This window comes from Neoarius graeffei, chromosome 5 (genome assembly GCF_027579695.1).
Source record: "Neoarius graeffei isolate fNeoGra1 chromosome 5, fNeoGra1.pri, whole genome shotgun sequence".
Lineage (NCBI taxonomy): Eukaryota > Metazoa > Chordata > Actinopteri > Siluriformes > Ariidae > Neoarius > Neoarius graeffei.
This window is the reverse complement of record NC_083573.1, coordinates 813,806-840,884: the sequence shown is the minus strand read 5'-3', so window position 1 is coordinate 840,884 and position 27,079 is coordinate 813,806. Positions and strand designations below refer to the sequence as shown.

Here is a 27,079-nt window from a genome sequence, read left to right as displayed (position 1 = left end):
GATAATTTTGGTTTATTCTGCTTTCCAAGAACACAAACAAACAAAACAATGCCAGTTTCAGCTTCCTAAATCAGGTGAACACATCTTACTCATGATTAAGGTTTTTTTTAATTCTGTCTTTTTAATTGGATTATTTATTTGGAGACTGCAGGCAGATAACACGGTAGTATAGTCACTTGGTAAATATTTAAATCTCGAGAAGATAAACCATGTCTGAAACACAAACTCCAAAAACGAGAGTGAAAAATCCATAATGTCCAGCAGGAGGCGCTGCAGAGGCGCGTTTCACTGTTTCATCTCCATCTGCCAAGAATCCCATCAGTTGCTGACAATGTGACAAATAAATAAATAAATAAATAAATAAATGGGTGGGGTTTAGTGTACTTTTTTGAAAATTGATGTTACGAGTTAAAACGAAATTAGCAGTTTATAATATTTAATCGTAAAAAAAATCTTATCAGCATGCTAGTGGTGGTGTTTTTTAGAGAATGTTTGCCTCATTGAAAACAATTGTAGAGTTTTAAGCCAAACATTAGAATTAAATGATGTGAACAGAATTAGTGTGTAGACAGTGAGTGTGAAGGTGTGAATATTATTCCATATGAATAATATAATATAATATCCGTAAGAATATATTTTCGAAAGTGTAGGGTGAAAAAATACACAGGCCGTGTTTCCCTTCTCTTTTATTCACTCAAAATTAATATAAATTTGATTTTAACTGTCATAACTTTATTTGTAATTTAGTTTTGTGTCGTTCTTATTGTAAAAAAGATCCCAACTATTGTGTGTGGCCTCCACGTTAAGCCTTGCGCTGTGATTTGAGATGGGGCCAATGTGGGTTTTCCTTTTCTAAAGCAGCTACAAACTAGAAAGTGCAGACGTCTCTCGGGTGGTGAATGTGTTCCACGGGTGCTTCAGCGCCTCACTGTCGAGTCTTCTAAACCCGCTCTCAGACAGGAAGTGAGGCTTCACAGCTGTTCCACATCTTCCTGTGGGCTGCAGTGTCCTGCTTCACGTCCTGCTTCACTGTGGGACAACAAATGTTTTATTTCATCACTGATCATCAATCAGGAGGCTTTTATTGACAGGATATTTCTCCAAAAGCTGACTCACCTCTCACCATCCTGGAAGAAAAGCAGAAAACACCACTGTGACTTCCTGATCATGATCAGGTTTATCATATTAATCATAGACAGGTGGATTGATGTGAAATTGAACATTGGCTGTCTCAAATCATTCTGCACTCTCACTACGAAGTAGCTCTGTTACCCACCCCAAAATATTCACTCTAAACCTTTCCCTCCAACCAGTTGCTTCCTCACTTTCACTGTTCACTATGTAGGGAGCAGCAATAGGGGAAACTCCGCCCTCAATTCAGACAAAAAAGTGACGCATGAAAATACATTTCTGTACAAAGTAAGCGTCTGAGTGACGGCTTGAGAAATCACTGTCCACTCTGTTTGGAGTTCTGTTCGAGGTCTTGTGTTCAGGGTTGCCAGGTGTGCAGGAGAAAATCTCTCTTCTATATCCACTGAATCAATAACAAGGGTGTGACGATACATCGCAACAGTGCAGCTGAAGTGGATCACACACTTAACAGCGAACATCGTCACAAAGCAGCTTTACAGAAATGCAGACGTAAATCGAAAATTTAATTTTTTGACATGATGCATCACTATGCAAAAGGGTTCCAATGGGAATCAGCGTTCTGCTAATTCCGGATCAAATGCAGTTACACTGTTGGAACATTCGCGGTCCCAAATAGTTCAAATACGCTTGATACGTGCACCAATAACACGTTGATCACATGACCAGGTTCCGTCATGGAGAGCCTGTGAGATCTTCATTAGCGAAGTGATCCTGAGCCCAGCAGCTCCAGACTGCCATGACCAGCGAGTGTTCTGTTTATGTTCTGTTATATGGTTCCATGACCACGTTTCTACAATCAAAAAGCTTTTAAATGACTCCACCCCCACGCCACTGTGATCTGTGGTGCCTGAGAACGAGGCGGTGGAAACGGAGCAGTTTAGCGTTTTTGGAGCTCTATTTCCAGCTTCAGGTGCTGCGACAGAGCTCTTTATATTGCAGTCAGTTATTTTCCCACAAACAGCGACTTCGATCAGAATTTTAGGAGAAATTATAAATTCCTTTATTTCAGATATTATGGACCTGTGGGACATTTTGTTTGCAATAATAAACCTCTGTTCATAGCCATGATTGATTTTTGTTTTCTACAGATAAAAACATGCATCGTTTTGCACTGACTATGACTTTCAGATTTTGTTAAATATTTTGAAAATCACATCGTGACTGAAGCGCATCAATTCACCTCGAATCAATAATGATCGCTCACTGAAGGCAGCGTAATATTCAGAGTTACACACTCAAACGTGTAAAACCACAAACAACAGGGTTTCCCTCTAGAATTCTTTCACTGCAGAGATAAAACATCTCATCTCATTATCTGTAGCCGCTTTATCCTGTTCTACAGGGTCGCAGGCGAGCTGGAGCCTATCCCAGCTGACTACGGGCGAAAGGCGGGGTTCACCCTGGACAAGTCGCCAGGTCATCACAGGGCTTATTATTATTATTATTATTATTATTATTATGATAGCTCTGCCATTGGCTGTAGAGTTGGATCTGATGTCAGGTGTGACTTTGGATGTGATGTTGGATCTGAGTGTAAATTTTCTTTGAGTAAAATGAGAGAATGAATCAACACAAAACACCCAAAACCCCGACCTGCGGACGGACACTCAGCTCAGATATTACAAAAGAAAATAGACTGACCCTGTAACCCTGAGTGTTCGCTGTGTGTGTGTGTGTGTGTGTGTGTGTTTTACTCGTTGTTTCTGGCCTCCTGTCTTCTTCACAACTCCCAGCGTGTCAAAAGAGTGACTGCGCACTCTTATAGCTCTCTGGAGGGAGGGAGAGAGGAGTTAGACAGGTGTGTGTGTGTGTGTGTGTGTGTGTGTGTGTGTGTGTGAGGACAGACATGAGCAGACAGAGATGATGAAAGTGGCAGCCAGTAAAAAAGACAGACAGACAGACAGACAGAAGGCATGAAAGGAGGAACACAGACAAAGAGTCAGGAGGACAGACAGGCAGTCAGGGAGACAGAAGAAAGAGAGACTGAAGACAACGAGAAGGGTGACCCAAAAAAAGTTTACACTTTCATAAATGAAACTTCAACACCATGTATCTCAGCTTCTAATGCAAATTTTATTAACAATCTATACATCATTAGAAACAGCATACACAGTAGATTCTACTTCTCGATGTGTCCTCCTCCGACTGCCATGACCGCCTCCAGACGACTGCGGAAAACTTGACAAGCCTTCTTGATGTAGGATGCTGTCATCCGGTTCCAAGATCTCAGAACAGACCTCTGCAAGGCTGGTACAGAAGGGTGGGGCTTCTTACAGGCACTGTCCTCCACAGTTGCCCAGATACTATAATCCAGTGGATTAAGATCTGGACTCTGTGGAGGCCACATATCCTTGGGCCAGAATGCCTCCAGGTTGGCATTCAACCATTCTTGGGTCCTCTTGGAAGTGTGAGCAGGGGCACCATCTTGTTGGAACACATAATTCCCATCAGGGTAGTTGGTCTGGATCCATGGCTTGACTTTTTTCTGCAGAATGTCCAGATATCCCTCAGTGTTGATGCGTACACCTGAGGGAATGAAAACTGGAGGCATCTTCTTGCCATCCGAGGAGATGAGACCAAAAACCATGACTGAAGCTGGGTGCTTTGTAGGGTTAGCATACTTTACAGCATCAGGTAGATCTGTGGGATCACCTCCAATCCATCGGTTGTTTCTTTGGTTTGATATGGCATCGACAGTGAAGATCTTTTCATCTGAGAACAAGATCGCACGACCTGGCGCAGCATGCTTGATGTTGTTCAACAATGCCTTGGACCGTTTCACCCTACTTTCTCTTTGAGCTTTAGTCAGAAGTGGAACCTTCACTCTGGCCCTGAACTTCATGTTAAGGTCATTCTTGACAAGTCGTTGCATTGAGGAAGGACTGACATCAAGCTCAGAAGCCATTTTTCTCATGGATCTGACAGGATTGGACTTGATTCGTCGTTTAACCTTGTTAATCATGTGTTTTGTCCGTACAGACTGAGGGCGACCAGATCCAGGCTTTCTTTTAGCTGTTCCAGTGCGTTCTAACTTGTTTTTAATTTTGTACACTGCACATCTTGATATTCCCAGCTGTGTTGCAATCTCGGTAGGAGACAGTCCAGCACGCAGTAATTCAGGCACAGCAGAAGTTTTCTTCATTTTCAAACGAAGCACATGTAGTTGAGTGAAAAGAGCATCGCAGTGGAATTAGGAGTTCAACAGCAATCATTGGAGCGTTGAACAAAGTTAAAGAGACCCAAATTGGTGTTTATACAAGCAATCAACCAAGTGTAAACTTTTTTTTTTTGGGTCACCGTAGAGACAGACAGAAGAGGGAGAAACAGACAGAAAGAGAAAGAAAAAGCTTGGGGGAGAGACTGACAGAAGGAGAGACAGACAGATTCACTTTACAGACGTGTATTGGTTCTGATGTTATAATCAGCGAGTCTCACTTTAAAGTTTTCAATGAATCCTCCTCCCCCTTCAGGAGGCGGGGCCACTGTGCTGGTGGGTGGTGCTGAGTTTCCCATCATGCACTGGGAGCGTGAGGACAGCTCCGACCTCAGCGCCTCCAGCAGAGAGGAGCGAGTCCGCAGCTTTCAGGAACAAAGAGAGAGTGAGATAGGTGTGTTTGTGGGTGGAGAAGCTGACACAGCATGAGAAAAGAGAGAGACAGGTGTCTGTGTGTAGAGATGATTCAGAGAGAGAGAGAGACAGGTGTCTGTGTGTAGAGAAGCTGATTCTGTGAGAGTGAGACAGGTGTCTGTGTGTAGAGAAGCTGATTCTGTGAGAGTGAGACAGGTGTCTGTGTGTAGAGATGATTCAGAGAGAGAGAGACAGGTGTCTGTGTGTAGAGATGATTCAGAGAGAGAGAGAGAGACAGGTGTCTGTGTGTAGAGATGATTCAGAGAGAGAGAGAGACAGGTGTCTGTGTGTAGAGAAGCTGATTAAGAGTGCTGGAATTTGTTACCTCCAGTTTACTGAAGCGCTCAGCTCTGTAGCACGAAATCTCTGCGTTGATCAGTTTGGTCAGGAGAAACTCCCGGAACACAGAACCCTGCGAGACACATGCGAATGCTGAGACACGCTGTACGAAGATAAACTCACTGGACCAGAGTCCTGTGTGCTGGTTTCACTTGTCTTCTTAATTAAAGGTGCGATGTGCAAGAACTGTCTATCTGTCGAATTCATACGCCACATTCCAAACCAGTAGGGGGCAGTAAATCACCAGAAAGTTGGGGCGTCCACCTCGATTGTCAGAAACAAGGAAATGTACAGTCCCTGTGTCCTAAATTGCTCACTCGTTCCCTACTCCCTATCTAGGGAATTATTATATAGAGGACTATTTCGGACACTAGTCCGTCGCGCTGGTATTTACGTCATTACTGTCGCACAATTAAAACGTGCCAGATCAGGCTTTCAAAATAATAAACACATGCGTGTGTTTTTGTGATAAATCCATATTATACTGAGCGCATTTCCCACATGAATCAGTCCAAAGTACTTTGTGTCTGCTGCATCTTTCAGTTCTTTTAAATCAAGGCTGAATCCTTTCTTTCTTCTTCACCGCTGACTTTTATTAAATCACATTTGAGACTTTTTTTGATTAACTCAGATTTGATGAGTCAACGGCAGTGAATCATCTGATCGATTCGGTCCATTCCTCGCTCTGCGCTGTAACTTTTATTCTTGTATTTTATCTGTTTTATTCTATTTTAGCTTTTTTCTATTCTCTTACTATTTTTAATTGGACTCGAATGTCTGTTTATAATGTGTTTCTTCCTCTATCCGTTCACCCCAACACACTTTTTTTTTTCTTTCAGCGTGACCGCAATGCATGATGGGATATATTGCTTGGTGAGCGCCCATCGGTTGGGTTAGGGTTAAACCCTAACCCTACTTTTCGTGATGCATTGTGAGATACTTTGGGTTCACTATATAGGGTGTAATAATTCTCACTGTCCATTCGGACAGCACTACAAAATGGCGAACTCACGACGCAGTCCACTATACAGTGAGTAGGGAGTGATTTCGGACACAGCGAGTCCCTCCTCCCCCTTTCACCAAACACACCACCACTCTCGCAGAAATATCACTCACTGTATATCACATAAAGCTGTTTTTTAGTTGATCCACTCCTGGGTTCAGACAGTCTGACTTTATCATCATCAGCTATTTATTTTTTTAAAAAAATTACGAATTAGCAGCAGGGCAAGAAAAGGCAAAATGTGACCAAAGTCCTGAAACTCTGAGTGCCGGTCAGGAGACGCTGTTATCTTTTTCGTCTTCATGTGTTCCATCAATGTGTAGATTACGTTACAGCTCGCTTCACTCAGCTTTTAGCAAGATAACAGCCACGGCAAAACCATGCACTGGCGCCATTTGGAATGGGTTTCAGTGTGATTTGTGTTGTTTGTTACAGTAAAGGTCTGTTTTGAATTGTCCAGATAAGGTGCCTCGTTTGTTTGCGCCATACGATTGCCTCCGTTTGATAGCTCGCGAGAGCACGAGCTAATTGAGCTCAGCACATACAGATATTCGAACTGGTCTGAACCGCGTATCAACAAACAGATCACCTGGTAAAAGCATATTAACACTATCTGCCTGTCACGTTCTACAATTCGCTCGTTTTACATCATTAAATGGCCAACGTTAGCATTAACAGCTGTTTACTTGTCAATGTTAACTCTTGTTTTGCTTCGAATTCAATCAATTTTTTTCTTTGCTGTCAGGAGTGGTGATAATGGTCACTTCAGCCGTCATGGTGTTTACTGTTCCAGCAAACCAGATTTACGGAGTATCCTTTTTATTTGTGTATAACTTGAGGTACAATTTTACATCAAGATGCAACAAAACCAACACACAAAATGGTAACCGCAAATCCACGTTTGAGTTCCTGGATTCCAGTTGTTTCTGTGATTTGCAGCGACTCATTTGCTTCCCTTTTCTTTCATATTCTGCAGTCTGGAAAAAGAGCGCTTTGATTTCTTGTGGAATCCATTCGATCTGAGCAATAACGCTGCCACTCAGTGGGTATAATGCCAATTTTTTCCTCCTACGGTGTTGTCACGTGCATACGCTCTTCTTCATGCTCTCATGTTGGACTGAGGGCAGACTGAACGCTACAGCAACTCACTATCGCCTCCTGAGGTCCAAAGTGGTACTACAAGATGAACTGTCCATCTTGTCTCAGAACTAGCTGGTTAGCATGCTAACTTCAGTAGCTCCCTCTGCAACACGATACACAAACATCTTTTGACATTAAAACTTATTTCTCTACATTGTTTATGTTTTCATGCTGAAATGCTGACAAATTCTTACAACCCCGATTCCAAAAAAGTTGGGACAAAGTACAAATTGTAAATAAAAACGGAATGCAATAATTTACAAATCTCAAAAACTGATATTGTATTCACAATAGAACATAGACAACATATCAAATGTCGAAAGTGAGATCATGCCAAATATTGGCTCATTTGAAATTTCATGACAGCAACACATCTCAAAAAAGTTGGGACAGGGGCAATAAGAGGCTGGAAAAGTTAAAGGTACAAAAAAGGAACAGCTGGAGGACCAAGCTGCAACTCATTAGGTCAATTGGCAATAGGTCATTAACATGACTGGGTATAAAAAGAGCATCTTGGAGTGGCAGCGGCTCTCAGAAGTAAAGATGGGAAGAGGATCACCAATCCCCCTAATTCTGCGCCGACAAATAGTGGAGCAATATCAGAAAGGAGTTCGACAGTGTAAAATTGCAAAGAGTTTGAACATATCATCATCTACAGTGCATAATATCATCAAAAGATTCAGAGAATCTGGAAGAATCTCTGTGCGTAAGGGTCAAGGCCGGAAAACCATACTGGGTGCCCGTGATCTTCGGGCCCTTAGACGGCACTGCATCACATACAGGCATGCTTCTGTATTGGAAATCACAAAATGGGCTCAGGAATATTTCCAGAGAACATTATCTGTGAACACAATTCACCGTGCCATCCGCCGTTGCCAGCTAAAACTCTATAGTTCAAAGAAGAAGCCGTATCTAAACACGATCCAGAAGCGCAGACGTCTTCTCTGGGCCAAGGCTCATTTAAAATGGACTGTGGCAAAGTGGAAAACTGTTCTGTGGTCAGACGAATCAAAATGTGAAGTTCTTTATGGAAATCAGGGACGCCGTGTCATTTGGACTAAAGAGGAGAAGGACGACCCGAGTTGTTATCGGCGCTCAGTTCAGAAGCCTGCATCTCTGATGGTATGGGGTTGCATTAGTGCGTGTGGCATGGGCAGCTTACACATCTGGAAAGACACCATCAATGCTGAAAGGTATATCCAGGTTCTAGAGCAACATATGCTCCCATCCAGACGACGTCTCTTTCAGGGAAGACCTTGCATTTTCCAACATGACAATGCCAAACCACATACTGCATCAATTACAGCATCATGGCTGCGTAGAAGAAGGGTCCGGGTACTGAACTGGCCAGCCTGCAGTCCAGATCTTTCACCCATAGAAAACATTTGGCGCATCATAAAACGGAAGATACGACAAAAAAGACCTAAGACAGTTGAGCAACTAGAATCCTACATTAGACAAGAATGGGTTAACATTCCTCTCCCTAAACTTGAGCAACTTGTCTCCTCAGTCCCCAGACGTTTACAGACTGTTGTAAAGAGAAAAGGGGATGTCTCACAGTGGGAAACATGGCCTTGTCCCAACTTTTTTGAGATGTGTTGTTGTCATGAAATTTAAAATCACCTAATTTTTCTCTTTAAATGATACATTTTCTCAGTTTAAACATTTGATATGTCATCTATGTTCTATTCTGAATAAAATATGGAATTTTGAAACTTCCACATCATTGCATTCCGTTTTTATTTACAATTTGTACTTTGTCCCAACTTTTTTGGAATCGGGGTTGTACACATGGCACCTTTAATGGATGGTACGTCATACTTTTCCCCCATTCATAGTGATATTTCATGTTGTGGAACGTAGGTGAAATAAATCAGTTCCTGTTGTCACTTTTGTTATAGCAGTGATAAACAGACTCTCTTAATTCTCTCTCTTCAAGTTAATAAGACAAAAAAAGGAGTTTGTCGTGTTCCTGAGAAACTGTAAAGAAGTGTAAACTCCTCTGTCCTGAAGACATCAGAAAACGTAACGTTCCAGCTCCACCTTTGACTGATACGCAGCGCTGACACTGGAGACTCCTTCCAGAAACAATACACACAAACGTCTCCTTCGAGAAAACGTTACAATGTTCATGATTGAATGTGTTTTTAATCTGTTTACTCGTGTCTGCTGGACACGCCCCTGTGAATGAGCTGTTACTATAGAAGCGATAAGGTATTGGAGCGGGCTCATTAATATAAACCTGCACTCCTGTCAGAGCTGCTTTTAGAGAAAATTAATCAACACTTTCTGACCAATCAGAATTCACGAGCAGCAGCGTAGGGTAATGGCAGTTAATCAGTGAAGCCACTGGGGGCAGTGTCTCTGTTTTGTCTTTTTCTAACATGAACAAACAAATCTGATGGATTTTTGCTGTGTATGACACACCACCACATGAGTAGATTCTCACCTCTGTAAATATGGGAGGGTTTGGAAGAGGCGGGCCAAATGGGGGCACATCCTCCCTGGCTGTGATGGACACCTGTCAATCAAAGGGGCAGTTGTACTAAAGAGAAACTTACTGTCTCTACTACACACACACACACACACACACACACATACCTGAAATGCCCCTCCGTCCCCTCCATCTGCCCCATTTTCTCGTTTTACCCTCCTCACAGCGATGAAGCAGTGCAGGAAGTGTGAGCTGATGACATCACAGAGAAATGATGTCCTGCCTTCCTGATACACCACGGCCACGATGTCATTGCCGATGTGTCGCTTCCTTTGGAGCTGAACACACATCATCACTCAAACATGGGCGTGTCCCAAACACACACACACACACGGTTGCTATGATATACCAGGTGGTCACTAGGTCGTTTCTAGGTGGCTGTTATGGGAGTCCAGGTGCTTGTTTTCCAGGAGTTGGTTGCTCAGGAAACTTAGCTCCTTGCTAGCATGTTAATTGGTTGCTATCATTGTCTGGCTGGTTGCTAACGCTTCAGTTGGTGTTGGAATGCAGTCCCCTTGGTGGGAAGGGCATACTCTCTCTTCCCTGTCAATCACAGCCACATGAGCCAATCATGAGTGTGTGTGAGCTCATATATGCAGAAGAGGGCAGATAGCGCTTTCCTCTGAGTGTGTTACAGCACCCTGTGATGCAGCGTGAGCAGCAGTGTGACAAGCTGTGGCTGGCTTCACGTGTCTCTGAGAAAGCATGTGTTAGTTGTGCGTTGGGGAGGCGTGACTGGTGGGTGGGAATCAGCCAAGACAAAATTTTAAAAAAAAGAGGGTACCCATTCTTGTATCGGATCTACGGTATGTCTGGGGAAAAATGTTGTGGCTCTTTGTCATAAATTGTGATCTGTGAAAATGGTACATGTTTTGGATAATAATAATAATAATAATAATAATAATAATAATAATATACCTGCTGTGTATCTCTGTCTGTAAAGGGCAGTTTAGTTGATACGTGGAACATGATCTCTCGGCCGTGAAAGGAAGTAAACACCGCCTCATTTCCTGTTTGACCATGTGACACATCCAGCCCCCCTCTGAAGCTGAACAAACAGCACAATCACTTTATTACACAAACTTTCACACTTTATTATCACTATCATTAAAATAATTAAACTCAAACTTCATGACATCATCATCACCATACGACCCCACTGATGTGTGGATTCTCTGACGGACGGAGACGGTGACGTGTGGATTCTCTGAGTGAGCGGGAGAAATGTGTTGTAGACGTGTAATAGCTGTGTATTAGTCAGAGCAGTCTGCTGTCGGATAACTGTAATGAGATTTTAATAACAAGTGAAACAGCAGTGTTAAAGGTGTGGTGGCGATGATGATGGTGTGTGTGTGTGTGTGTGTTACCCGGTGAATCCTCGCAGTTTGACAGTTTGTCCCAGAATCGACAGGAAGTCTTTAAACTCCTCACTCTCCTCATTATTACTGAGAATATCTTCCTCTGTTAACTGTAACACACACACACACACACACACACACACCTGACGACACCACTGGCAAGTGTGTGTGTGTGTTGTATGAGGATTTCTGTTTCATTACTTGTCCTTCCTTCTGATATAAAACCCCAAATTTGAAGTTTTGAGACACTCTGTGTTCATCAAACGCTGCTATCAGCTCTGGTGCCTGAAACAAACACACACACACACACACACACACACACACACACACCTGTGACATTTTAAATGTTCAATAAAGAAATATGATCGGAGGAATACAAAGTGTGTTAAAAAAAAAAGTGAAAAATTAAAATCTGACCTTCAGGTAACTGACCACCTCAAAACTGTACACACTCACACTGGCACACAGCATCTGCACACAGCGAGCAGCACAAATCTGAGCTCTGATCACCAGCTTCACTTTCATCTCTCCAGCCATGTAGCATTTTATTCTTTACCTTTGCGAGTTCTACAGCTGTGGGAAAGTTCTGGAAGAGAAAGACGGAGAAGGTGGCGTGCAGAGAGCACTCGTTCATCCTAAAGAGGAAAACAGAGTGTGTGTGTGTGTGTGTGTGTGTGAGAGAGAGAGAGATGTGTAAAGAGAAACACAGTGAAAGAGCAATACAAAGAGAAGGAGAGAGAGAGAGATAATGGAGGAGGATAAGACAGAACGAGACAGAGAGACAGACAGGTCTGACCTGAGAATGACCCTCAGTCGGTTCTCCTCCTCCTCCAGACAGACGGAGAGAACGAGTGGCCCGAGTGAGGGATCGACTGCAGTGAATGAGTGATGGTACTGAGGGAGGAGAAGAAACCCGGACGTTACTCTGAATGCTGCAGTATAAAATCCGGGGACAAGGGGACACAGCGAGTCATAAAGTGAGTCTAACTGCAGTGAGTGTCACTCAGTAACTCTACAGGAAGTACAACAACTTCCTGTCTTCTCCTTAATGTACCTCATTTCATCCTGTTTAATCCGAATCCTACTCCAGAGCTCTGCTGGAACATCTGACCTGCAGTTAGCAAGTGAACTAGTCTGCACTCGGGCCCTAGGAAGTGAATGTGGGACGTGTTCTGACCCTGTGTCTGAAAAACTCCTGGTAGATTTTGGCCTCGCTGTCTCTCTCCATGATGTCGTAGGTCTCGAGGCCGAACGAGGGGCTGGAGGACGTGGGGCTCGTCTCAACATGTCTGTCCAGCGGGGGGTCCAGCCAGTACCCTCCGGATTTAGGGGGCAGAATGAGGGGCAGACCGTCGCCTATCTTCAACAGCCGCGACTGGAAGACACAGGACGACTCGGATAAGAAACAAACACACAGTACGGTGAAAAAATCTGTCAGAATTTCAGTCAGTCATGAACTCGATGAATCTGTAAAAATCAGAATCCTGAATAATGAACATGATGTGATGAAGAGAACGTACTTTAAAAGGTGGAGGAAACTCACAGCGCTGTTCATCTAACCTGCTGCCCTACAGAAAAAAACGAAGACCTAAACATTTACACACACACACACACACACACACACACACACACACACACACACTCCTCGACTTGCTGAAACATGAATGTACCTGCAGCTTTTCAATAATCTCGAACAGCTCCGTCACCTGCAGACGAGACGAACACCAACAACATTCACCTTCAACTTTAAATCACTTCTGTTAACATAAAACATGAACTGGAATAAACAGTGTATAAATGAAATATTTTATAGAAATAAAAGAAAATCCTCTTTCAGAAATGGGCAAAATTGAACCAAACTTATCTTTAATGAATTTTTTGTGAATTTAAACTCTGCACTTCAGCAATGATGATGAGAATTATATTGTTTATTTTCTGAACTAAAATGTACTGATGCACAAGACTGATGGATTAATGATGTCCCCTTTTGAAAGAAAAGAAAACTAAAATTGGATGATTTTACCTTCTGGCTGGGGTTTGCAGGGACGAAAGGTTTGGTGTCGTTTGACGGAGAGTCTAAAATCTCCAGGATGCTGTGGCCCAGAGACTCGGGACGACTCCAATAAAATAACATCAACATGCCATGAGTGAGAACAAAGAGTGAATTAAAATCAGAGAGATGAGAATGAGCCGAAGGGGTGTGTGTGTGTGTGTGTGTGTGTGTGTGTGTGTGTGTGTGTGTGGTGTTCTACCTGCTCTCACTGTCATTGATGAACCTGTCGATCCTGAAACACAGAAAACATGATGATGGTGTGTGTGTGTGTGTGTGTGTGTGTGTGTGTGTGTTTGTTCGGTGTAGTGGTTAGCGCTGTCACCTCACAGCAAGAAGGTCCGGGTTCGAGCCCCGTGGCCGGCGAGGGCCTTTCTGTGTGGAGTTTGCATGTTCTCCCCGTGTCCGCGTGGGTTTCCTCCGGGTGCTCCGGTTTCCCCCACAGTCCAAAGACATGCAGGTTAGGTTAACTGGTGACTCTAAATTGAGCGTAGGTGTGAATGTGAGTGTGAATGGTTGTCTGTGTCTATGTGTCAGCCCTGTGATGACCTGGCGACTTGTCCAGGGTGAACCCCGCCTTTCGCCCGTAGTCAGCTGGGATAGGATCCAGCTCGCCTGCGACCCTGTACAGGATAAGCGGCTACAGATGATGGATGGATGGATTTCTGTGAGGATTGTGAATGAGTGGGATGTGATGGTCCCCCTGGTGGTGTGGAGGTTGTCATGACTTTGTGACTGCTATTCCTTTTGTGGCCATGTGGGGTCCTCAGTGTCTTTGTTTGGTGTTGGTCACATGTCTCATTATTGATGTTTTGTTTTCACCTGAGACCAGGGCCCTGTACTACGAATGGAGGTTAACCTACCCAGAAGTAACCCAGGGTTCCCCCGCTAAACCGGGGTTGACAAAACCTGGTTATCTTGTTTGGGGTTAAACGGAACTACGACGCCAGTTATGAAGTTGATTTGTTGAACCTGGTTTAACCTAATCAGGGTTAATGCGCGTTCACGTGAAAGGGGAGGTTATCAGCGCAAATCCCCACTGTTCACAATGGCACGGTCGCCGCACTTCACGGAGGAAGAATGCGCTGTCATAATGCAAAGCTACGAGGAGTTCAAAACAACATTAAGAGCAAAATCTAACACAGCGGCTGCCAATAAGGAGCGGCAAGCATGTTGGCAACGAACTGCCGATCGGGTAAATGCGCGAGTACATTCTCCCTTCTACATGTTCCAGAACAGAAGTATAGGATGAGAGAAGCTTCATGATCAATCACAAGTCACAGAAAATGGTCCTTCGACGTGGCCCCAGTCATATATAGCTTGTTTAATGTCTGAAAAATCCTGAATAAAATTTGGTATGGTAAATTCATGGAGTCGCTACTTAAGCTGATCTGTGCACAGAGTCACATGAATTAGGATGACTGACTGTTCAGTCCCTTTGACTAAGTTGGTGTCGGTCCTGTGAACATTTCAGAGGCAACAGCAGCCAAACGCACCTGGCAACAGGTGGAAATGAAATATAAAAACATCATTCATAATGGGGTGTGTGTGTGTGTGTGTGTGTGCGCGCGTGCAGGCAAGCATTCATTTGCCTTTTATTTATTCAAGTTTTATCTGTTTGCCTAATAGTTCAAATTGTTTTGTATATAGTTTATAATGTAGTTGTGTGATATTAATGATAATATTGTGGGAAAACTACTTTGCACGGACGTTCATTTAATTTATTCTATCGTCATTTTGTTTGTTCTATTTTTGTGTATTTTATTTATTTATCTGTTTGTCTAGTTGTATCTCATCTCATTATCTGTAGCCGCTTTATCCTGTCCTACAGGGTCGCAGGCGAGCTGGATCCTATCCCAGCTGACTAAGGGCGAAAGGCGGGGTTCACCCTGGACAAGTCGCCAGGTCATCACAGGGCTGACACATAGACACAGACAACCATTCACACTCACATTCACACCTACGCTCAATTTAGAGTCACCAGTTAACCTAACCTGCATGTCTTTGGACTGTGGGGGAAACCGGAGCACCCGGAGGAAACCCACGCGGACACGGGGAGAACATGCAAACTCCACACAGAAAGGCCCTCGCCGGCCACGGGGCTCGAACCCGGACCTTCTTGCTGTGAGGCGACAGCGCTAACCACTACACCACCGTGCCGCCCCTAGTTGTATCTATTTTTCTAATAATAATATATTTTTTGCATTAATAGTTTGTTTTTCCTATTAAAATAATCGTGTGTTCTTGTTATAACTTTATCTATTTATCTGACTGTTTAGTTGTATCTATTTTTGTTACAATTTCAATAGTTTTAATATAGAAAGTTTGTTTTTTTCTATTAAAATGTTCTTGTGTGATAACCAGTTCTTGTGTTATACTTATTGTAGTTGTATCTATTTTGTATCTCAGACTTAAATATTTTTGTAAAACAAGTGTTTTTCTATAAAATATTCTTGCGTTCTTGGTAACTATGTTCTTGAGTGGGTTCTTTTTTTTTTTACAGAAAAGCCGTTCTGCATGGACATTCATTGAAGCCCTCATTGTTTTTTAATGGTTATTTATGAGCGTTTAGGGGTTACAATAATGTAAGTCTAGGTTGCTTTATATAAAAGGTATGTCCAGAAATATTGATGTCACTGTCTAAGCAGAGGGATCTGGCTTCTTTAGATGCTGTCTTCTTAAAACTGAATAAATATTTAAAAAGAGCCGAATGAGCCAGTCTTTTGAACGGCTCTTTTCAAAGAACGGATCACAAAGATGCGGATCCCATCAAAGAGCCATAAATCCCATCTCTAATCTGCGCTCCGATATCGCACGGGTCATCCAGGTACGCTGGCATTGTCTCTAGAGGAAATGTGGGTGGAGAGGTGGTGTTTAAAAAGGGTGTGGTTAATCGGAAACCTCGGGTTAACCAAGAACATAACCTGAGACGAGCAGGTTTGAGATGCAGCGTAAGTTGCCATGGCAGCAGACCTCGGTTTGAACATAGCCAACTTTCGTAGTATGGGTTAATCGGGAAGTTACGCTGCACATGATCAAGTTACTCTCGAAGTTACCCTGGTAAGCCAGAAAACCCGCTTCGTAGTACAGGGCCCTGTTTATGTGTTTATTTCAGCCCTGTTTTCCTGAGTTTTGTGTTCAGTCCTGATTTGAGCCGCTGTGTAAACCCAGTGATGAAGTCCTGAGTTGACGTTCTGAGTTTTCTCCTGTTGTTGACTCTCGCCTGCCTCATGGACTTTGTTTTTTCCTGCCACTTTTGGATTGTCTGCTGATTCTGACTGATAATGGTGATTGACCCTTTGCCTGGACTTCACCCCGGATTATTGTCTACTTGCTGTTCAGAGACTTCTGCCCTGATTTTCAAGTAAAACCCTTGAACTGAACGCCTTGTCTCTGACTCTGCATGGGAGTCTTATTACGCCACCTTGTGGTACAGGGGTAGAGCTCCTGCCTGCTGCGCAGGAGACTCGGGCCGATTCCAGACGAACCTAACAGATGGGAGCTGATCATCTTCATCTCAAATTCTTCACTCGGTTTCGTCTCTGAGTTTAACTCCGTCTCTGTTCCTCCACTTTACCTGAGACTTTAACACAAACCTGAGGTTCTGACATGTGTTTTAAATCCGGAGCTTAATTTGAGCTCAAGTCCGGCTCTCCTTCAGCTCTCATCAGGGTTTGTACTGTGGCGGTCACTCACACAGACAGGTAAAGGTACTGTACAGGTGTACCGGAACCCCCCCCGCCAAAATAAAGTACCGACACTCTGAACCCTGTGTACTGGAGATACACCTCACCTTCATGAAGCTTATCGAGTACATGATGAGATTACTTCCATCACAGCTCAATATTATAATAAACTTTTAGATATTAATAGTGTGTAATACAAGAATAAATGTTTATGTTCATCATTGTTTTTTCATTTTAAATATCCAAGTTATAAAACAATTATTAATATGATAAATATAGTCAGAGCTGTACTGTTGGTGTATGTGATGTACATTTAATCAGAGGTGTGAAAGTTTTTGATGTATAAGTATAAAAGCGTTAAAATGATATTTCTACATTATTCTGATTCTCTGAAGATGTTCAATAATCACAGGAGTAATCCATCACTTCACTGTCACTGTTTTCAATTCATGAAATCATTTCAACACACACACACACACACACACTATGCTCACCCTCCATATGCTCCAAATGTAAAACTCCTCTTCCGAGAGAAAGACCCATCACTCCGTCTCTCCATCATTCCATCAATGGATGAATGAGCCGAGCTTCTGCGTTTTCTCTCTCTCTCTCTCTCTCTCTCTGTTATTTAATCTCTCTCTTCATCCTTCCTCCTGCTTCCATCCTGCTGACTGCTGACTGACAGCTGTAACTCTTACATGTCCAACCGCGCACACACACACACACACACACACACACACACACACACACACCAGGACGTATATTTTCATTCGCATGGCTTCATTTATATTTAATTATTTTTCACACACTTACATGAGGCACAACAACAACAATTATAAACAACTTAGTCCTGGGATTTGAACTCACAGCCTTTGAATAACTAATACGAATTCTGTGTGTGTGTGCGCACAAGTATGAGTGTGAGTGACAGAGAACTGGGCGACACACTCTCCCGTTACCCTTTCAGCTGACACACCCGGTGAATAATTGATGAAGCTGAAGAGGGCACATCAGCAGGGGAGAGGAAGAGCGTGAGGGGTCTCTGAGCTTTAATAAAGAAATTAACACACAATTCACGCTCACTTTATTGACACTGTTTACACCACAGCGCTGTGGAGTTCTCAAATGACGAGGTGTTGATTAGTTCTCTGGAACAACACTGACAGTTGTGGAGGTTCATATTAATGCACTCGTTATCGTTTCTGTAGTAACAGCTTGTTCGCAGGGGCGTGTCCAGCGTAGGGTGACCAGATTTCCCGAGTCTGAAACCGGGACACTTTAGTGCGCGACCATACTCGTGCTCACACACCTTTTTTTTACGTAAACGTGACACTCAGAGAGGTGCTCTTATCATTGTGTTGAAGCTCACATTTATCAACATCTCACATGAAATAAAACAAACAGGCATTTTGTTCTCTAGTAGCATAGTGGGATACAGATCAGTTACATTATGGTCAGACAGCAGATGTTGTAATGGCTGAGAATAGGCCAGGCTATGTCCATAGGCCACATTTACACTGATTTATTTCACCTGTTTGTGAGAACACCAAGAAGAATGCATATGCACATGTAGGCTATATCTCTACAATTGTATGAACGGTCAGAATCAACCTTACTAACCATTCCCCACAACTGAATGAATAAAGCAAGAAGATGTGGACAAAAGTGAACACTTTAATGGAAGGTGCAACAAGCTGTTCAATATGGCCAAACTGTCAGAATGGTATGTTAAACAGAAACAAAAAAGAGACAAGTGATTTGAGAATATATACTACGCAAGCTGAGAGAGGATATAATCCTTTTTTTTAATTCACCTTGTTATCCCGAGATAACGACATAATTAATTCAGGATCTCGAGAAAACAAAACCGTTGCAAGTGGCAAAAACCGGGACATATCCGTGTCCCGACAGACTTTTGTTGGGACTCGGGACACACAACCCCAAATCGGGACTGTCCCGGTAAAACCGGGACGTCTGGTCACCCTAGTCCAGCGGATGCTCCACTGATGATGATGATGATAAAGAGATGAACAGATAATCGTTGATCTGGTGACGTTCTGAGTTACATTTCTGGAAGGAGTCTCCAGTGTCAGTGCTTTGTAATCTTCAGGGCAGAGGAGTTTACGCTTCTTCCTTACAGTTTTAGGACCATAAATAACAACATTTTCTCAACACAGAGTCTCTGAGATGAGCAGGAATCCTTCTCCATTCATTCTGTGCTTCCAGCAGCAGCTCGGAGACTCGGCGTCTGTTCAATCCCTGGCATTTCATCTCGTACATGCATCATTTAATCATAAAAGGAAAAGATAATCAAGACGTTTTACTAAAACTTATTAGAAAAAGTATCAAGAAGTTTATTAATCCTGAGCCTCTAATAATCACGGAAGGTTAAAAAAGCATTTAAATGCAGTTCTAAGGAGCTGAAAGGAACATCAATCGAAATATGCACAGTAACCCATGCTGCGTTATCAAACACACGATCTAATCCTGAGCACACAAGTGTACATCTAGTTCTCTTTCTCAAAGATGAGATTCAGAACAGCCAGGAATCGAGGCAATGCTTCATTTTTGCAGAGGTTGTTCAGTTGCTCGATCTTCTCCCTGTCTTCACTCACTTCACCACAGTAGAAGTTTCCTCCAGTTTTCATCACCATCACGGCTCTGACTGGAACCGGATTTTCTTCCATCTTCTCCTTCTCTTTCAGGATGAACAGGCAGCCCTGGGTGTGAAGATAGTACTGATGGGAAGTGTTGAATTCAGGCTGACCACCTTCTTTGGGCAGAGTGAATATTTCTTCTGCCATGTCCTTTGATGAACTGTTACATTTCATGATGATTTTCTCAGTCACGTCTTCAGAACGTTTCACTGCTACTAGGAAGCTCGGCTTTCCTGTGAGAAATCCAAATTCCAGCTTTCCGTTTTTTTTGGTCTTTACATCACATTCCTTGAGCTCTGTTTGTTTCAGGTAGAAATCATAGCACTGCTTTGCGTTCGTTTGGATTATCGAGTGTTCCCCATAAAACGGTTTATGAGAAGGATTGCCTACGGCTGCTGATGACGTCTCTCGATACGTGGCCCTTATCTGGAATCCACTACCAGGTTTCCATTTTTTCTTCCATTGTTCTGTTAAGCTCCCCTTCTGTGTTCTAAAAAATATCATCTTTGTGATGTCTTGAAATTTATCTTTCTCTTTCAGTTGCAAAGTCTGTTGAATGTTCCCGCAAGCCAGACGAGGAGTCTGAGCCAGGCAGAGTGTGCCCTTTCTCAGATCTTGTTTGATGCCCATTGCGTCTTCGATGATGTTTGGGCATGTGGATTGAGCGATTGCGTCCAGTGTCAGAACTCCTTTGGGAAGTTGAATCTTTAATAACTTCAGGAGTTTCAGATACTCATCAGCACTGAGGGTTTCGACCTCCTGCTCATTTCCACCAGCGTGCGCTGCCCGTTCTGCCATTACAGATCTTCTGTCTCCTCACTTTATACACAAATCTGTCGTTTTTCCTCCTGGACCTCAACGTCTTTTACCTAAAAAAAGGAAATGTACATCAATGCAGTGTGAGAATCAAAATGTAAGTTAATTTTAATTTGTGTAGCTTTTTCAAGAATGCACAAAGCCACAGGCGTAACTTTAATAAGGACAGGTGGGGACATGTCCCCACCAACTTTGACAGGGCAGGGGACAGTCCCCACCAACATTTCACGCCTTTTCCGAACGTTTAGAGACACGCGCGACTGTTTTCCCCTGTTTTATCCCATGAATGACAAGCCCCGCTGTTGCCGCCGCTTAGCTGCTGTTCTGAGAGCTGTAACCTGATTGGCAGCAGCTCTCTGCTATGTGTGTAGCAACCAACGACTCATTGGTAGCAACGTCTAGAACTATTGGTATTCTAGTTCTACATAACGCGTGTGGTGTTGAATGGTGATGGCAGGTTAGCGGTGGTGTCATGTCGGAAAAAATGCCAGTTGATATCCGGAGATTTTTCCGAAAACAATCAAATGTAAGTAATGATGTCATATTGCCTCGTTATAACGTAATATTATAGCATTTCACTGACTTTAGTTCTCCTTTCTTATTGCTAGGTGTAATCCTGGTTTAGTCCAGGTATAATCTAGTTTATTATTATATTAACTCTAGTTTAGTTTGCTCTTGTTTGTGGTTTAGCCGTGGTTTAGTCCTGATGTGATCCGTGTTTGCCCTGGCTGAAACCTTGAAGTTCTGGTTTAGACCTGGCTCGTGTATAGTCCTGGTTTAGTTTTGAGTAGTCCTGTTTATGTGCTATCCCTTACCCCTTAGTTTGTATCTGTTTTGACTGAGCATTGTTGGTGGCCCTATTGTTTTTTTTGTGACACTAGAATCAACAATAAAAAGATGGCAATGAATGTTTTAAGATGATACTGTTTATTGTGTATTTTTTCATATAGCAGTTGTACTGCAGGACACAAGTCCTTCCACAGAATCTAGTAATAATGTGTAATGTGTATATAGTTCATATGTAAAGTATGTTCAATCAACCAGTGTGCAAGAGAGTATTTGGTAGGTATATTTTACCACCTTTTACCCATCAGAGTGCATCAGATTGCTTTATTTATGTGTGAAGATTCACAAAATTTTCTGGGGCAGGATCCCCCCCAGTTCTACATTTGTTTGGTCCATCATGTTTCCAGCCTTTCACTGCATACCCATTGACAGCCTGCCCTGAAATGGTTTTCATAAAAGTAGTGAGGCCATAGTACGCATCTCAGAATGCATGAAAATTAAGCCTTAAAACGGGATCTTTCTAAATTTTCTCCAGGGGGACCATGCCCCCTGACCCCCCTTGAAGGGAAGTATCGTGCCTGGAAATGTCCCCACCAACTTTGAATACAAAGTTACGCCCTTGCACAAAGCAGCTTTACACAAATCCAGATGTGTAATTAACGAGTCGTATAAAAGAGGACAGCATTCCCATCGTGTCACTGACGTGCTCTTTAACATTGCTGGGAATCTTCCACTCCTTCACAGCAGCAGCTTTTCCCATTAACCCACAAAACACACCATTTTTATAGAAAAGCTCCAACCTTTCACTCAGTAAATAGTCCAGGTAAAAAAGAGACAAAGGACTTGACAAAAAACGAAGCAGGTAAGGACAAGAAAAATGCTAGAGAGAAAAACCATGAAAATCCCTTGAGGCACAAAAAACGGCTAGAGACGACAAATGAGACATTCTGGCAAAGTCTGTTTCTGAGAACGGTGTTTATAAAAGCAGCGGTGAAAACCAGGAAGTGAATTCAGGTGAGCGCTCACTGAACGGGGAAGCAGGCAGGATGGAATTCCCGTCCCAGATCCGGATCGGCGTTGATGTGGGAGATACGCAAGCTCAGGGGCAAATGTCAGGGCGGAGCATGACAGATATGAGATATCTGAAAAACCCAGTCAGAGCTTTTATTGATTCAAGAGAGGCAGACAATTTCATTGATTCTGCTCAGGCCAAGGCTCTAAATATTGCACCAGTCTAATTACCCTGGCTATGGGGCAGCATGTTGAACAGACCCATCTTTTAATTATCCATGCTCATATGTTCCAGCTAATTTGAGAGTTCCCTTGCATCCAAAGACATTTCCCCTCAGTCAATTTGCAGACTTGAAGTGTATTATTTTGAGGAACTTAATGCCAGGGATGTTTAAAATGTTTAAAATTTTGAAGACCATTTCTCATTTTCATTTCACTTCACAATTATGTGCTACTCTGTGTTGGTCTATCACATAAAATCTCAATAAAAAACTTTTAAGTTCGTGGTTGTAAGGTGGAAAAATGTGAAAAAGTTCAAGGGGTATGAATACTTTTGCAAGGCACTGTATCAGCTGGATTACGCTAAGCACACATGCACTGATATTTTACACCCACACTTTTCTTCTCTTTTGGACATTTTGTTTGATTTGATACTTTGAATTTGAAGAGCTCTCTTTTATTTATTTTTGGGGTATTTATTATTTGAATCTTCTTGTTACTATTTTCTTTATTCTCTATTAAGAGAAAGGGTCAAATTTAACGTATCATTTAATAAATATTATACTGTTTTTTCTACCTTTTAAATGGTTGCCTTTTTGTCAATTCACTCCCCCTGTAATGCCGTACCTAGAACTGGCCTAAACTAAATGAACTACCTGATATTAGTTAGACAGCACCTCTCTTAAATGTACTTATATTTCTCCTAGTAGAGTAGAGGGGTGCTACACTTGCAGAAATTCAAATAATTCTGCCTTAACGTGGTCTCGAAAGTCATGACCGCCCTGCAAGGGTAAGACACGGCTGTGTCACCTGAGACGGCCAACAACCAAATAAACCTGACCGGAGACTGTTCACAGGTTCGAGAACTAACAAGGAGCCATCACCCATCAGTCATTCGTGATGAGCGAAGAACATGAACCACATCTGTCCCAGGTTCCTAATCAACATCACAGCAGTTAAACCTGGTACTGAAGAGTAGTTCTGTGTCTCTCTACATAACAGGACGCCAGTCAGGGGGTGTGAAGCCCACAGACTGCATTTAACTCAAACCCTCAGATGTTGAGATCATTTCTTGGTCTTTACCAATTGTGGCAGTGGGGGCATGATCAAGCATCGGTCTGTCAAGTCAAGTCAAGTTTATTTGTATAGCTCTTTTAACAATAAACATTGTCGCAAAGCAGCTTTACAGAATTTGAACAACTTAAAACATGAGCTAATTTTATCCCTAATCTATCCCCAATGATGAAGCCTGTGGCGACGGTGGCAAGGAAAAACTCCCTCAGACGACATGAGGAAGAAACCTCGAGAGGAACCAGACTCAAAAGGGAACCCATCCTCATTTGGGCAACAACAGACAGCATGACTATAACATTAACAGTTTTAATATGAAGTCAGTTTCGTTGATGTTATAAACTCTTCATTGATGGAAACTTGAGTGCAAAACTGTTCATGATAACTGCAGTCCTAAAGTTAGCAAGTCAACTGTAGTCCTCAGCCATAAAAGCATTACTGTAAGAGTCCAGAGCGTCCTCCAGGTATAACCCTCAACTGTCCTCATGGGGCCGTCCTCCACAGGAGCGATGCAATAAAACTCCGACCAGACACAGGGTACCAGGATGGACCAAGCAGGTCCGAGGGGCAGAAGAGGCCAGCATCTCAATCCCAGGACCAACATGTAACTCTGCTCTGGTCTGTGACCGGAGGGCGGAGTCAGGGAAGGTAAGTGGCAGAATCACTGCACCTGATGTTGGTTAATCTGTGTTTGTGTGTCTTCCCCAGTGACCACGCCCTATATAAGGAGAGAGAGAGCAGAGGAAGGAGACTCTCTCCAGCCAAGAGGCTTGTGTGTGTGTGTGTGTGTGTGTGTGTGTGTGTGTGTGTGTGTGTGTGTGTGTGTGTGTGTGTGTAGTTTAAGCTGAAAAGCTATAATAAAAAGAGTTTTCTTGGGGAACTTAGTTCTGGCCTGCCGTCTTTTCTGTGCTCCACCCCTACGAACTGCTACACCAATTAAATGTGTTTTGAAGAAAATCTCACTTCTTGTTCTGCCCTGAGTGTCTGTGTCTAACACTCCGGACTTTCAGCTCAAGAAAATCTCTCTAAAGTGCACTGAAATGGAACTCTTCTGTCCTTCATACCCTTTAAATTCACTCAAATATGATTATACCACCTCACACAGCTGGAACGGTTTTATATCGAGATTTCATTCATATTTTGTGAACAGAAAGCCACAACATTAACCACAAAATGCCATTTGGTTTCGTGCTGTGACTAATTTGTAGAAGATTAAAAGTCAGAAAACAAGCAAAGACAAGTTTATGTTATCTTCTGACGGCACGGTGGTGTAGTGGTTAGCACAGTCGCCTCACAGCAAGAAGGTCCTGGGTTCGAGCCCCGTGGCCGGCGAGGGCCTTTCTGTGCGGAGTTTGCATGTTCTCCCCGTGTCCGCGTGGGTTTCCTCCGGGTGCTCCGGTTTCCCCCACAGTCCAAAGACATGCAGGTTAGGTTAATATGGGGCGGCCTTGGGCTGAGGTGCTCTTGAGCGCGGCACTGAACTCCCAACTGCTCACCGGGTGCTGTTAGCATGGCTGCCCACTGCTCTGGGTGTGTGTGTGTGTGTGTGCATGGGCGTAAAAATGCATATGGACAGTATGGACGCGTCCATACCAATATTCAGCTGAGTTTAAAATGTCCATACCATTTTTGAATGGAGAAGCCGCGATGCGGGAAACGCTGAATAAAAACACCAAACGCGGTATCGCTTCCAGCTGATTTTCAGTTGTGAACAGACCTCTCAAAGACGGCTGACTATTGGTGGGGACAGCAGGTAAAAAAGCTTTATGAAGCTTTGATTGGCCCACCTCCCGTTGCCTTGACGTTGCTATGGTTTTTGATTGGCCCACCTCCCGTTGCCTTGACGTTGCTATGGTTTTTGATTGGCCCACCTCCCGTTGCCTTGACGTTGCTATGGTTTTTGATTGGCCCACCTCCCGTTGCCTTGACGTTGCTATGGTTTTTGATTGGCCCAGCTCCCGTTGCCTTGACGTTGCTATGGTTTTTGATTGGCCCACCTCCCATTGCCTTGACGTTGCTATGGTTTTTTGTTGTCATTGGCTGTAAGCAGTAGCAAGCGGTAAAATCAGCATCCAGCTCGCTGCTACAGCAAAACAGCACACAGGCAGTGATGTCGGGCAATAAAAGAAAACGTAAGGAGGACATAAGACATTATTTTACCCAGTCAACGGTAAGCTATTCAAAACAAAATAGCCTTGTTAGAGAACCTCTTCAGACAGTGACGCTTTCTTCTGCCAAGCGCTCGACTTCTCTCTCTCTCTCTCTCTCTCTCTCTCTCTCTCTCTCACTCACACACACACACACACACACACACACACACACACACACTAATAAATGCTTGTAGGTAATGCTAAATGTTTACTTATATTTACTTTTTTCTTGCTCATTGTTTGCATGTATATGCATATGTATATATGCATGTGTATATGCGTATGTATGTAACCTCTGCAATAAAATGTGAAAATGTAAAAACGTGAAACAATTGTCACTTAACCCTTTCAACTTAATGAATAAACATTTTTGCAAAATGCACTACAACTACCAAAACTCTTCACACTTCTACCACCCATACCTACATTACTTCCAGATTCTGAAATTGCAGTAACTCAAAAGGAAGCACATGACGTTTCAAATGTGTGAAAATAGTCAAAGTTGTGTGAAAATGAAGCAGCAGCACATCATTTTGATTGATTGTGTTGTTGTATTTTGGGTAGGTCATCCACTACAGCAAAATTCACAGCAACTTCAATGTCCGCTTTCTCTGTGTGATAATGTATTGCCCGTATACATGCAGATGTTAGCCTAAGTCTAAGACTAAGTGTACCTGGTGCTAAAAATCAAAATAACACAAAGGAATGGACAACCAATCATTCGTACAGTGTAGGCCACATTTCGTGCGACAACCATGGCGCACTGGGGCGCTTGGCCAAATTATGTCCCCACCAATATCAACACCGTTTTTACGCCCTTGTGTGTGTGTGTTCACTGCTTCAGATGGATTAAATGCAGAGAGGAAATTTCACAAGTGTGTGATGAATTAAGTTGTGCAATAAAAAATGATATGATGAAAGAGATGAGTCACAAAGAAAGAACTGAAGTAACTCCTGTATTTAATTTTATCACTGTTCATGCGATAATGTTCAGGAGTCAGTGAACCACAGTCTTCAGTATTTAACCCTCACATCAGTAATCACTGAAACACTGAAGAAGAAAGAATTAAAATACTCACTGCTGTGTTCAATGAAGAAAGATGGAGGTTCAGACAATCATGACTGGCACACGGGGAACAAAAGGAACAAAAAATGGAGATTAAAGAAGAAGAAGATACCAGGAAGTAAAACTGAGTCAGTAAGACAGTGATTAGGGTGAGACAATGAGCGCTGTGATGAAGTACTGAGGAGGGCGTGGCCTCAATGAGAGGTGTATGATGAGCAATGATCACGAATAGGATGTTTACACCCAAAGTGTGTGTGTGTGTGTGTGTGTGTGTGTGTGTGTGTGTGTGTGTGTGTGTGTGTGAACCACTCCAATGCATCTTCAACCTTAGCCTGCAGCTGGGGAGAGTGCCCACCCTCTGGAAGACATCATGTATCGTTCCAGTTCCCAAAAAGAATCGGCCCAGCAAGCTGAACGACTTCCGACCGGTGGCACTCACTTCACATCTGATGA

At 43.0% G+C, this 27,079-nt stretch overlaps 2 protein-coding genes across 3 annotated transcripts; both read right to left on the bottom strand.

The window, feature by feature from the left end:
- Positions 1 to 671: 671 nt before the first annotated feature.
- rap1gapl (RAP1 GTPase activating protein-like) lies at positions 672 to 27,079 on the bottom strand. Of its 2 annotated transcripts, XM_060920913.1 has the most exons (18): positions 26,640 to 27,079; positions 17,345 to 17,543; positions 13,368 to 13,399; positions 13,138 to 13,235; positions 12,785 to 12,820; positions 12,635 to 12,682; positions 12,292 to 12,489; positions 11,911 to 12,008; positions 11,671 to 11,749; positions 11,532 to 11,585; positions 11,316 to 11,399; positions 11,124 to 11,224; positions 10,675 to 10,804; positions 9,864 to 10,034; positions 9,712 to 9,783; positions 5,106 to 5,192; positions 4,588 to 4,731; positions 672 to 2,921 (listed from the first exon to the last, which is right to left on the bottom strand). In XM_060920913.1, the coding sequence occupies exons 2-18, from the start codon at positions 17,410 to 17,412 to the stop codon at positions 2,772 to 2,774; spliced, it is 1,650 nt and encodes a 549-aa protein (XP_060776896.1). In that variant the 5' UTR covers positions 17,413 to 17,543; positions 26,640 to 27,079; the 3' UTR covers positions 672 to 2,771. The 2 variants fall into 2 exon arrangements, with proteins under 2 accessions (XP_060776896.1, XP_060776898.1); XM_060920915.1 differs by lacking the exon at positions 26,640 to 27,079 and having other exon boundaries at positions 13,138 to 13,231; positions 13,367 to 13,399.
- LOC132886355 (uncharacterized) lies at positions 17,918 to 22,108 on the bottom strand. Its single transcript, XM_060920916.1, has 2 exons — positions 21,910 to 22,108; positions 17,918 to 20,376 (listed from the first exon to the last, which is right to left on the bottom strand). The coding sequence occupies exon 2, from the start codon at positions 20,303 to 20,305 to the stop codon at positions 19,358 to 19,360; it is 948 nt and encodes a 315-aa protein (XP_060776899.1). The 5' UTR covers positions 20,306 to 20,376; positions 21,910 to 22,108; the 3' UTR covers positions 17,918 to 19,357.

Bases quoted from the DNA above. Each gene is read 5' to 3' on its own strand.
- LOC132886355 (XM_060920916.1), bottom strand. From the start codon at position 20,305: ATGGCAGAACGGGCAGCGCACGCTGGTGGAAATGAGCAGGAGGTCGAA.
- rap1gapl (XM_060920913.1), bottom strand. From the start codon at position 17,412: ATGATGGAGAGACGGAGTGATGGGTCTTTCTCTCGGAAGAGGAGTTTT. The intron at 12,683-12,784 runs GTACATTCATGT...TTTTTTCTGTAG, and splicing joins AGATTATTGAAAAGCTGCAG to GGCAGCAGGTTAGATGAACA. The intron at 10,035-10,674 runs GTATATTATTAT...ATGTGTGTTCAG, and splicing joins CAGACAGAGATACACAGCAG to CTCCAAAGGAAGCGACACAT.